Source organism: Hippoglossus stenolepis, chromosome 10 (assembly GCF_022539355.2).
Source record: "Hippoglossus stenolepis isolate QCI-W04-F060 chromosome 10, HSTE1.2, whole genome shotgun sequence".
In the NCBI taxonomy this organism is placed as follows: domain Eukaryota; kingdom Metazoa; phylum Chordata; class Actinopteri; order Pleuronectiformes; family Pleuronectidae; genus Hippoglossus; species Hippoglossus stenolepis.
In genome coordinates, this window is record NC_061492.1 from 22,223,296 (window position 1) to 22,236,216 (window position 12,921).

Below are 12,921 nucleotides of genomic sequence, written 5' to 3' on the forward strand. Positions count from 1 at the left end.
TGTTATGCTCCTAAGATGTTAAGTAGATGAGTGTTTATTTCAAAGTAATAAATTGACATGTTCAGTAGCCTTACATGAGCAGGAATGTCCGAGCTGCAGCCTCCTGCTCCTGTACTTAGCTCAGCAGCTTAAAGTAAATCCAAACAGAGACTGAAATTCTTCACGTGAAGCCGATAAAAGGTGAGAAATTATTGTATGCAGGGGAGGGAGGTGAGAAATTGAAGAGGTTGGAAAGAAAAAATTGAAATACGTGGAAAATTTGGCAATTTTATGGTATTAAAGTAAGTAGGACGCCCTTTACGTGTTACTGCAGTGGAAGAATACGTAGTTCTTTTGCTGAAACACTTTCAGGCTTCATGTGTGCAATCATCAGTTCATAATTTTTAATTTGTAGCTATTCAATTACATAATACAAATTTTCACAACAAAAAAACATTACTTCATTGTTTGGGTAGTGATTATACCGTCTTATAGTGATACAGTCAATCATTTTTGTAGCTATTAGTTGAAACTGGGGACATTTTGTTACTGAATGATTTGGGTTCTCTTGTTTGGACAAAACAAGTCATTAGCTTGGGTTGATAAACACATTCTCCTCAAAGTGAGAGCTGAGAGAGATTTCGCCCTCACATCTTGTTGGTAAGTTAAAAGGAAAGCATCAGTGCTCGTGCTTTGCTTTGTAGGGTCTTTTGGCCGGTGAATCATGTTTCGTTGACTGAGGGAGAAAAGGTTCAAGTCGTATTCACTCTAAGACATTTTTTAAACTGTGTACAATGGCACAAATGACGAGCAGGAGAGGCCAGGAGCAGTTTGCCACACTTATCAGAGTGTGACCGAATCAGAAAGCAGGTCCCCTTGACGCCAAGCCAGTATCATATCAAAGAGGAACATTTGTCTCTTTTGGATGCTGCGCACCATTCACACATACATCAACACTGCTCGGCTTGAAGGCAGAGCAGCAGAATACAGTCAATAATAACCCTGAAGACTATCAGCTGAACCACGGTGTTTGAGGTTATTGACTTATTGTCTTTGTTTCTGTAAGAATAGGATAACAGATCCAATGTGAAGCAGGACTAAATATTTTAACAGTTATTCTTCCGTAGGCTTTTTGTTAAGAACATGAATCATTCTCCTTTCTTTCTCAGGTTCTCCTGGGCCGTCCACGGATCACAGCAGAGTATCTTCTCCCCTCTTTGACAGCGGTTTACATTTAAATGGAAACGGAAACAACACAGTAAGAAAGACCGATTTGATGTTTCATATTTGATGTTGATTGCATTGTGTTTGGTACCTTGAGTTTTTTAGTTTTTAAAAGGAACTGGCGTCCATATTGAATTTCAGCAAGCTAAGCTCTGCTTAAACAATCAGGAGTGATGTTCATTGGTATATGGTTACAACATGGGCGTGGCCTGGCTTGGGCTTTAGTGAGTGAGCAGCATGGCGTGTTTTGTTGTTGTTGTGAACATGTCTGAGCAGAGAATCTCCTGCTGCGTTTAAATGTGAAAAAAAAACTCCAGGCATAGTCTGGACCCAATTGTTTGCATATTATCTGACACTCGTGTGTGAAAAAGGCTCTTGACAGATTATTATATCATTTTATTTAGCTCTATGACATCATTAGAGCATTTATGCTGAAGCAGCTGTGAATTCAGCAGGTGGAGCTGCAGTAAAATACATTATAAAGAGTTTTATATACAGGGACATTAGATATATTGTGAGCTTGTTTCTCTGATTCGTGGTGAGATACTGGATCATCAAAGCGTTTGAAATAACTAAACTTGTCTTTTAGAAGCGACCGATTTTCTAAACTACTAGTTTTCTCTTTAACTAGGTGTTTTAACAGCTTGTTATATTATCTATTGTTTAAAATCTAAAGCTGTTCATTAAATGTAATGTAGTAGAAAATACAAAAAAATTCTCTGAAATGTATCAAGAATGGAAGTATGGAGTACTAAATACTAAAGTACAAGTGAAATAAAAAGAAATATTTGAGATTTACAGTCTTTGTGACATTGTGTCATGTAAACTGCCTGCAGAAGGAGTTATTATATCTTGGGGTGCATATGTTCTTCTTTTAAGTGGGGAACAAATTAGGCTTTTTTGTGTATAAATAAGTTTATTAATACAATAACAAGCAACTAGGGCCAAAATATTGAAATCTAAATTTTTGGATAAACCCTCCACCACCACCACCACCACCTCCCTCGGGCCCTTAGGGCACAATGTGATTTAGGAATGAATATTTTAGGCTTAACTATCCAATAAGATGCGAACACCTACATGTAACATAGAGAGTGACAGCAATTCTAGCCATTCATGGATGTGCTGTTGGAATGGGTGACGCAAGTAGAGGAAGATATATGGGGATGCTGTGGGAGACATCTTCAGACTGGGGGGTGGCAATTGCTCATGTTGTTCTGTAAGCGTTTGTATATTGTTCCACCTTTTGGTCTCCTTGATGCATCAAGTCTAGTAGTTTTGTTCCAGTAACGGTCCATTATCTTTTGTCCGTTAGCTTGTTAGCTTGTTTGCTGTTTTAGCAGGAGTTGGAGGAGGATTTGAATCAGATCATCTGGTTTGGCTGAGCTTGGTGCAGCGGCTGGAAGGGGACGGAGTCTGGATCTGCATCTGCCACTAACTCCACAGTTTCATATTTTACATGTTGTGTTGCTACTTCACTAGCTCACCCCTCGTAATTCCTACTTTCTGGAAATACCTGGGGTTTTGTGGAGCATCGCAGAGTGCAAAGTGAGGACAGTGTCTGGGGCTGAAGATGGGGGGGCTGTGGCTAACCAGAAGGTTGGCGGTTTTATCCCTGGGCCAGATACTGAACCCCAAAATTGCCCCTTCTCATAGAGAACATGCTGATCATAAGTACCTTGATTCACTGTATGTATGTGTAAGATGATGAATGGGTGAATGGCAAAAACTGTGCTTTAAAGCGCTTTGAGTGAACATCAAGACTAGAAAAGTGCTATATAAATACAGACCATTTACATGACGGCTTTTAATTAGACCATTTATTTTCTATTTCTACATTTGAAAACAGAATATAAACAGAATTAATATGCACATTGAGACATCAGAGGTGCTGTGAGTGAAATAGCTAATAATGTTTAGTAATTACTAAAATATTAAAGCTTTTTATGGAAAACATGTAATTTTTATGTACTTTGTTGTTTTTTCTTTACATTTTTCTAGTAGGTTGCTGCTAAAGGGGCCTTTCAATACAGAAAACATGACCCATTCTTCTTGTTCTTAGTTGGATATTATTTAGATTTTTAACATTGAAATTCATTGTCACATACACAGCCACACTTTTCCTCACATTGATGTTGGTAGCAGTTTACAGTGAACCCTTCTGAATAAGTGAACAAATTCCACTTAGTAGTAGTAGTAGAGTGTAGTAGGAACACAAATACTACCAATCAAACTCTATTCAGACTCTGTGTTTTTCATTCCAGTTAGCTCAGCAGGACTAATCACTAGTCAGGCAGCAGCACTATCAGCAGCAGCCTGAGCCGCCGTCTCTCTATGTGGACTGTGGCTCATACAAATCTGCTTTGACTTTGACATGTTAATAAATGTGCAGTAATCCATAACGTCCTCTATGCATATATGCTGGGACTGTGTTTGTCAAAATATGGCTCCGAACCCTGATAGCTCACTGCTGCGAAACAGTTCCCCCGGCTGAGGGAGGAGAATTAAACTTATCTCAAACAAACTCTCCCTGTAGTTCTTCCACCCTTCACTGATGGTAAAATACATTTGGTCTGAGGGCAATGGAAGTAAACTATTATGTTAGCTACAGTGGTGCAGAGAGTATTGGCAAGTATGAGCCCCTTTGTCGATGACCTCTATGACTGACACTGAAACAAGTCAATGCAAAATGATCATTACTTTGTTGAGGCACTCCTTTTGGGTATTGTCTAAGTCTAAGTATTGTCTAAGGTGGTTATTTTCATTGATTTTAACCATCTCTCCCTCTTTTAATGAAATAATTATCCTCTGAGATGCAGTAGATGGCACAGCTTTAATCATACGATGAAGACAAACTGGTCGTGTTTTCATCGTGCTCCCTGAAAACGAAAAATGTGTTAAATGCTGCATTGAATATTGAAGTTTGGAGAATTGCATGGTGTGTACAGCCGCAGGATCTTGTGGGATCTCTGCACACTGTAGCAGTCACACACATACCTGAATGAATGGTCAGAGCTATTCTTATGGTTCTGAGTTATCCCAAAACTAAATATGGTTCAGTTAAGTCATCAACATAACAAATTCAGCACAGGCTTCCAAAACAAAGTACATATCCTTCACAGGTTAAGCTCACAATGACCAAATGGATGTCTGTGATTGCAAAATTAAAGCTGTGTCACTAATGCTGCAGAAATATCAAGCAAATTCGACTTGATTTTAAACGTTACATACTGAGCATAATGAGGAGCAATAATTATATCCCCAAAGCCAGAATTTCACCATTTTATTAGTGAGGATTCAGAAATTGCATGTTAATATGCCAATCTATAATGAAAAGAGGAGCCGTAAAGACTGAATCTATGGCCCGTCATCTCACATGAATTATTCAGAGAATGCATGACGGACAGCAGGTGGCCACTTTAACCTTTCATAGATAATCTAGATTTAAAGTGTTTCCATTTGAATCTCTAGCAGGAGCATAATTCACTTCTCTTCTCTGTATGTGCACATGCTTTATCTAAGAGCAGAAAACAGACCTTGACACATGCCTACCTAGGCAGAAAGAAATGGCTCAGTGTGACATAACAGGTCAGCTCGCTCTAGCACAGATTACATTTAATTCTGTCATTGAAAATGACATGGCTGACAAACACAATTAGCCAGGCAGTTTCCTGACCTCAGAAATAACTTTTCAAGGAGTGAAAAGCACAAATGGCAAGAACTGGTCTCACTCTAGTTTTTACTCAGCTCAAATGAGATTCCCTTTACACAAATAGGCACTATTATGTGAGTGGTTGCCTATCTAGATGTGTTAATGGGGGTTTTTCCAGTGTAGAATGATTGTGCATTCACTTTAATGCTCAGAGTATAATGATAGGAAGCCTCCAGATAGAGATTTGCAGAAAAGTATTGCAAAGAAAAGAAAGACATTGCCTGTTTTACGGAAGTAAGCATCATATGAAAACATTTATTATGTGTAACCTGACAGAAGAAATGGATTGTTCCAACAAACTCAATGAGACTTATCATTCACCTTTGCAGGTCCACTTCTGCACTTAAGCCTATTTCAGCTAATTTGTTTTGGCTTTCCTGTTTGCAATTTTGATTTGAGTTGTTGTTTCACTCCCACCACTCTAATTGCCATTGTTTACATCAGCACTGATTAACATCACTGTGCAATACCTGCCCACCGATAGCTCGATAGTTAGCGGTTAGCTAGCCAAAACGGTAGAACCAATGAACCAGACATAATTCTGATACCTAAACAACTAGTGTGAACGTTGGACTTAGATTTGTCCTGTGTCCAGAATCCTTCGCCCAGACGAATGTTAATGTTGCTCTGTCTGCTGAATGTGTGAATCAACTGTTTTGCCAAATCGGCATTATAAGAAGATATACAAGCTTTAATGCTAATGCAGTGTTTTTAGCTCTTTTTGTTGACCCCAAGTCTGCTCATAGTTTTTTTCTAAACTCACCATTGTTCATTAATGGTCAACCATCCCACGTGCAGAGAAATGCTAGACCGCGAAAAACAGCAATCTCTCCACTGACTCCAGAGCCCAGATGCAGTGTAGCCACAAGGGACCTGGTGGGCTGAGGTGCAATATGCTCCCATTTTCTTGACAGGGAAGACATTGCTTATTTGAGGTATATATTGCTGTCAGTACCTGTGCGTTAAATGACTGTGTGCTGCAAGGCCAGCTGAGTTCATGTCAAAATGCGCTCTGGAAAAAGAAGACAAACATGGACGACAACTTCAGGGATATAAAAAACCCTAACCCTTCATGGAAGTAATGAATACCAATATTACTTTTATGATTGGGTGATGTTGAAAGTTTTATAGCCTGTAACGCAATAATACCCAGAACCTGACCCTGTAATCTATCACATATTTACACTGTGAGCTGGCGTATCTACATTTTTCCAGTTTAACCTGGTAGATGCACTTGAACTTTGCCTGCACTACAACTATTCCTCAGAATGGATAAAGAAGAGGTAGACAAGGAGAAACATTGGGCTTTTTTTGGCTAGGGGTGGGTACCGAAATTCGATCAGCCAATCAGGCACCGGTTCCTCTTCAATCGGTACCTACTGTAGCGAATCATAATGCAGATTTCAGAACCTTATTTGGATGCCTAAGCTATAGTTGCCCTGCTTACAGGCAACATAAACATCAGCGCATGTGCCCATGACATTTAACTCTGGTGGCAACACACTCTTTACATGTCTCTGGCTGCATGTAACGTTAGCCTAGGGTTAGCTAGTAGTTACCTCAAACTCGAGTCGACACGACAACGAGATGCTGAAAGCTTAGCGGTCGAAAGTATGGCTGTATTTCATGTGAAGGGTTGCCGATACTGCGACATGCAGCAAATGAATAACAATTCTGTGTAATTCTGAGTTCGGAACACGGAAAACCTGATGAAGCACCCAGTGATGCACAGGACACATTTGAAAGCAAAGGGATGCATAGTACTGTTTGCATGACCCCTTGTCAAGTACATCAGTAGGCAATATTGGCGTCCCTGTTCCCGGCGGTGGGGAGCTGTAGTATTTTACTGTATTAAGCAATGAAACTGTTATTTAGTATTGTATTTTATTTGTGTTAGGATTTATTTATTGTGATTATGTGATTTTTGTTGTGTAACTATGTCACGAGTTTTGTAATTATTTATATTTGTACATTTATATTAACTTTAAGCTGTTAACAGTTCATTTTAAATTTCAACCTTTGATTTGCCTTAGCAATAAGAAAAGCCTCTTCTCTATCGTCTTCTTGTATTTTAAGTAAAAGGTTTTTTCGTTCTGGCACCAGTATCAATGTAGTACTGGGATCGGAAAAATCCCAAATGATATCAGACCCTATATTTGGCATACCGAGTACTTTTCGGGGATCACAAATTTGTTTCTCCAGTCCCTCCTGATGATCAACACACTTGTCTTCACCTGTCATGTGGTCATGTCAAGCTGATAAGAATAGTTTCAGTCTCAGAAAAACGAGTAGTATTTTTTCATACTATTTCATCTCTAATTATGAGAGAATGTCAAAGTTGACAAAAGTACATGGTTGAGCAACTTTTTTTTACCTCACCCATATTTACATTAATCTTTCCTGTAAATGATTAGAATTCAAGAAGCTTGTGTTCGGTTTGCACTCATTCAAATCATTTTACAGAATTCTTCTTTTCACTGCAGGCCTGGACCATCTACCGCATTGATTTATTTAGATACTTTCAAATAATTATGCTCATCTCTGAAATCCACAATCACTGATGTGAAGAACAACACTCTGGCTTTAGTTCCTGTTTCCCCGCTCTTCTGTAGAGGCAGGTGCTTTGTCCGTGTAATCCACTCTGACAGCCTGATAGTTTTCTATTCCCTGCCACCTCGCCCACTCTCGGCAGAGCTCCACTTGAGAGTTAACTAAAACATTTTGTCCTGGATTGACATAAATGGACCAAACGATTATAATTTTGTAAGAAAGGTAGTAATTACTGGTGCGCTCTGACAGAGGTCTGCATGCAACATAGTGCAGTTAATCAATGATTTGCAACTCACTTTGCAAAGGTAGGCAGTTTTTCCTCTGCTGTTCACTCTTGACTACCTTCCACCCAAAGGCCATTTTAATACCCTGGTAATATGCTTAGCTGCTTTGCACTACCCTGCCCTCTTCCTACCCTAACTGTACTGTGTGTATAACATTAACAGGGCTACACCAGATTCTTTGTCTCTAATCTTTCCACTGTTTGCTGAAGCTAAATCTTCAGTTATTTAAACCCCAAGCTTGTTACCCATTAGATAATATGTAATGTTTACAGACCTTTAGAATGTTTGATGGTTCAGTCTCCGTTAAGGCTCCATTCAACTCTGGAGGTTTTAGAGGGTTCGTGTTGGCTTGTTGGCATCAAAAAACTTTCTTTATCAGTCTCAAATTAATCACAGTTTAAAAATCCTCCTCTGCACTGTTATAATCTTGTTACAAGTTCTAAACCAATTAGATGTGCACCATAGATGATCCGACCCCACAAAGAGCTATTAAATCTGCAAGGATGCCCTCTTCTCAGGTTCATCCAAAGAAAATCTCCGAGTTCGGTAATCACTGCTTTTGAAAAATAGCTGTGGTTTCTCCTTTACTGCAAAGACCTAACCTTGATTCTCAAACTCTAAGTGATTATGGATTGATTTAAAATCTCCCTTGCTTGTCCAAACGCAAGTTCTTGCTGGCAAACCCAGATTCAACATGTGTACAAACTTCAAAATCGTTGAAGGGGCTATTCCTAACCTGCTCTCACGTTGCACACAGGTTACTATACAATATGTATTTGGTTATTATACTGTATTTGTCTTGCCAATGTTTTTTCATGATACAATATTTTCACCCAACATAAAAACTCATTGGTGATTTGCATCATTGCTTAATTGGAGAGCTGTATGCTGTTTTCAGTTTTCCGCAAGTAAAACTAAGCTTAACACAGGGCTTGTTCTGTCGAGCCGTTTTCAGACATAACCTCCAGAGAATTTGGTCGGACACAAATCTGCGGAGGGGTTAGGGGCAATGCAACAGGCAGAGGCAGTTTACAGATAATCCTGCTGAGGATCTCCTGCTGTGTTCTCACATTGGCTCCTCCAGACTTTCTGCAGAGAAAGCCCGCAGAAAGTCTAGATAGATGAATGTCCGAATGATCTTAGTGCATGAACTTAAATGGTGGAGCTTGCATGCTTCACCTTGTATCCATATAACATAAGTCAATTGCTCAGTGTAGCAATTGACATACAGGAAGTCAGTATTCTGCTATGGCCGCACCTGCACTTTGGTTCGCTTACTGCAAGTTCTTTAGCCAGGTTCCATCTGTTATGGAAGTTTTCTGGATGCTGGTGAAAGGAGAACTCAGGCAGCAGCTGAGACCAGAAGGTGGAACAATATACAAATGCTAACAGAGTAACATGAGCAATTGTCACCCCCAAGTCGTCTCCCCCCCCAAGATGTCTCCCACAGCATCCCAGTATATCTCCCTCTACTTTGCCTCACCCATTCTAACAGCACATCCATGAATGGCTAGAATTGCTGTCACTCTCTATGTTACATGTAGGTGCTCACATCCTATTGGATAGTTAAGCCTAAAGTATGCATAACTAAATCACATTGTGTCCTTACGTCTTGCCACTGGTGAAATACACAAAAGAGTTGGTGAGAGTTGAAGTCGGTGTCTCTCTGTCTGGTGCATCTGAGTTAGATATGAAAGTCTTAGCGTAGACACTACAATTCATTGTTGGATGGCCCTTTATCTATAACCTGACCTTGGGTACTGCTTAGAGAAAGAAGGGAGTATCTGTGGAATTAGACAGGCACTATTCTCCTAATTGTGTACATATATAATGTAATATACACTATAAACATAATATATAGTGGTATAGTAATGTGTGAGGATGGTCAAAAGTTCCTCAACGCCATCTTTCTACAACGTTTCGGCCCTCTAAACTCAGAATGTCTCCTGGTGGCGGGGCAGTGGCAGGGACTGAAGCTTCCTGCAGACATTGACCGTTATGATGCAGTCTTGGGAGGCAAGAACGGCGGCGCTTTAATGTCTTGCTTGTGTTGACCCTGCCTTTTCTGACAAACTGAATGTGGTGGTCTGCTGCCATGGTTCAGGCCTCTGCTAATTTCCGGTCTGCATATCTCCAACACCTCGGCCAATTTGGTAAGGACCTGCTTATGGCACCAGACAGTCAAGAATTAAGAAATGACTCTTGATATTTGTTTTACTTTTGAGCCTCATGTGAAGTATGTCACCAGCGTTGCCTTGCTGTTACATGATGAACCAAATACATGACCCTTATAATCCACTTCACCTACTGAAATCCTTGTTCACGCTATTGTAAATTTCAGAGTCAACTACTGCAACACGTTTGATCACATTACACCCTTCCTCAAGTGTGCAAGACTTTAAATGCACTGGCTTCATCTTACAGTACATGTCCAGTCTTATTATACTAGATTAGTAGATAGTATTATCTGTGTACTCCATCACATGATTTATGTTCTCGATGCTGGTTCTTTAATTCCTCCTAGATTATAGGAAAAATCTTACAGCAGTATAGTATGCTGCAGTATGAGTCTTTGCTCATCAAGCTTTCCTTCTGTGCAACAAAATCTCTATGCAAATTTGAGAAGCACGCTCTGTGGAGATTTTCAAATATAAGTTGTTGTTTTTTCCTCTGTGCAATTTCCTTTCCAGTTTCAAATTGTTTAACCGACTCGACTTTGATAATTATTCACCTCAATTTTGTCACTTTTTTCTGTTTGTCTCTCTCTCTCTCTCTCTCTCTCTCTCTCTCTCTCTGTCTCTCTCTGTCTATCTTTGTGTGTTCGTGTGTGGCTAGTGTTTTGTTTGAGGCTGGTTTCTGGCACCACCCAAGTCCACCCCTTCAAACAGCTGATTTCCACATCAACACATTTTACAGTTTTTAACAGGTTATTAGCTGCTGCGGTTTTGTTGTCAGCTTTGTGCTGCAGTCCACTGTCTAGACCCAGACTGCAGGCTGCTTAGGTTATTCTCTCAAATCCTCAAGGGAAGAACTGTGGTAGAATTTCACTTTGCAGAAAAAAACATTTGGCGAGGGAAATTAAAGCATGTGAAAATGAATTAAACATTTGCAACACATTAAAGCAATTTTGCCATTTTAGTCTCCTTGAAAACAGATTCTTGTCCTCGCTTTTAAAAAGTAAATTTCAGTAGTGAATGTATTTCATTTTATTTTCAGTAATGTGAAGCCCTCAGGCCTTTGTCAAAAAAGAAAACTGATGGTGAATTGCTCAATAGTAACATGAAGTCTCACCTGCTGCCATGTGCGTTGCCACCCTCAGAATGTACAGCTTTCAAAAACACAACCTGTTCCCATGCAACATTAACACTATTATTGTTATCACTGTTATTGTTATGAGCATCTTTAAGCTGCAATCTGAGACTTTACTGACGTTCATTAGTGATTTAGTGCCTATAAATAACCTAAATGCACTTGTGTATTTGCCTCAGTCAGTCTCATTCTGCTGCACTGTTTTCAAAACTCCATTCGAACGAGCTCACAGAGACTCACTGCCGCCAAGCATGAATGTGATCCATCACTTGAAACAGCAAGTGTATTTTTCCCAAATATGACTTCATAACTCAACAGCACTTGAAGCTGAGATCGTATCAGAACCAGTTTCATTCTGTCATTAATGAAAGTCAAGAGGCACCTACTGAGGGTCGGTTTTTATCCACTTTAGCTCCATTTTCTGGACCCACTTGTGTGTGTGAAGTGTGGAGGTGCAGCCTTGTCAGTCGGATGTATCTGTATGCTGTGAAGTCTTGCTGACTGTACTGCTATCTATTATTGGTAACATCTATTAACTTTTAATGTTTAAACATCTATTCATGTTTTCCTTTGAGTGTTACTCTCTGTCTTGTAAAGATGGGACTGCTTATCTGTATTCAGTGAAGTAGCTGTAGTTAGAGAAGGAAGAGCTGCTTCACTGGTGACAGCTAAGACGGAGTCAAATAAACGAGCAAAAACAAATTCTAGCTTCTTCTTTGAAGACAAAGAAAAGCTGTCTGCTTCAGCTTGCTGTGCGGCTTGACTGCTGGTTGTCCTCCCAATTAAATCATGACTTTAACTGATCAATTTTCATGATCTAATATATTTTTAATTAATGGCCTAGTACATAAAATGTAAAAATTAGTGGAAAAAGACCAAAATGTCTTTAGATTGCTTGTTTTTGTCTAAAATGCCCTAAAATATTTTGGTCAAATTCGGAGCTGACTGGCATCCAAGCAACGATAGAATATAGTATATAAGTAACTATAAAACACTCAGTAAAAAAAGTAGTTTAGCTGCTCTGCTGTATCTGCTCTTTTAACAAATGAAAGACACAGTGGTCTCTGTTGAGATTTTTGAAGTGGACTTTGACCTGTAGGTTTTAGTGCAGAGTAAAATAAGAAGATTCATAAAACTCGATAAGCTGGTATTGAGTATTTAAGAGTCTTATAGCTGGACTGTGTATGTCAGTGGATAATTGAAGAGTGGGGTGTTGGCCACTTGGTCATAGCTCAGTTATAAAATCCTACTTCTCAGCGGAGCGTCTCTCCTGCTGCGCTACTGGCAGCGTTTTCAGCTGGTGGTAACTGGGCAGAAAACTGTGGTTTCTGCTTTAGCTGTGTATGTTCCAGCGACAGAGATGCAGCTCTCAGCAGGAAGTTAGAATTCGTCAAACACAGAATGGCGGATCTGAGAGAATCAGGGCCTCCTACAGCAATGAGTCGCACTCTCTGATTATGCAATAGTAAATGTTTGTGCCAAATCACTTTGAAAGAGCAACGGCCAATTGGAAAACACCAACACTCGGCCCTGTGACCAATGGTGCCACAGACATTAGTGTGTGCACCCGCGGTTGCGTTCCAGCCAAAAACACAACTTCTGCTGTTTGTAATGTTCTAATGTCAGGTCAGAAAACGGTGAACAGACAGTGAGTCAGTGAGCATATATATAGCATTTTGTTGTTTACCCGCTAGAGATGCACGGATCTGCTCTGACGACATCGAATCCGCAAATATCCGCAAATATTTTCTCCAACTTAGAGACACGCACCCTCATGAACATTCCATATTTTTCTAGAAAAATGTAAATGGTAACAGGTATTTGCAAAGTTATGGAGCCACTCTGGTGACATTTGGGGAAAAT

General features: G+C 39.8%; 1 protein-coding gene across 2 annotated transcripts in view; it reads left to right on the forward strand.

The window, feature by feature from the left end:
• sntg2 (syntrophin, gamma 2) overlaps positions 1-12,921 on the forward strand; it is an 80,630-nt gene that overhangs the window by 34,160 nt on the left and 33,549 nt on the right. For both annotated transcript variants that reach the window (XM_035168488.2, XM_047341657.1), the window contains exon 8: positions 1,149-1,237. In XM_035168488.2, the coding sequence (XP_035024379.1) occupies positions 1,149-1,237 (89 nt within the window). The remainder of the gene's footprint in view (positions 1-1,148; positions 1,238-12,921) is intronic.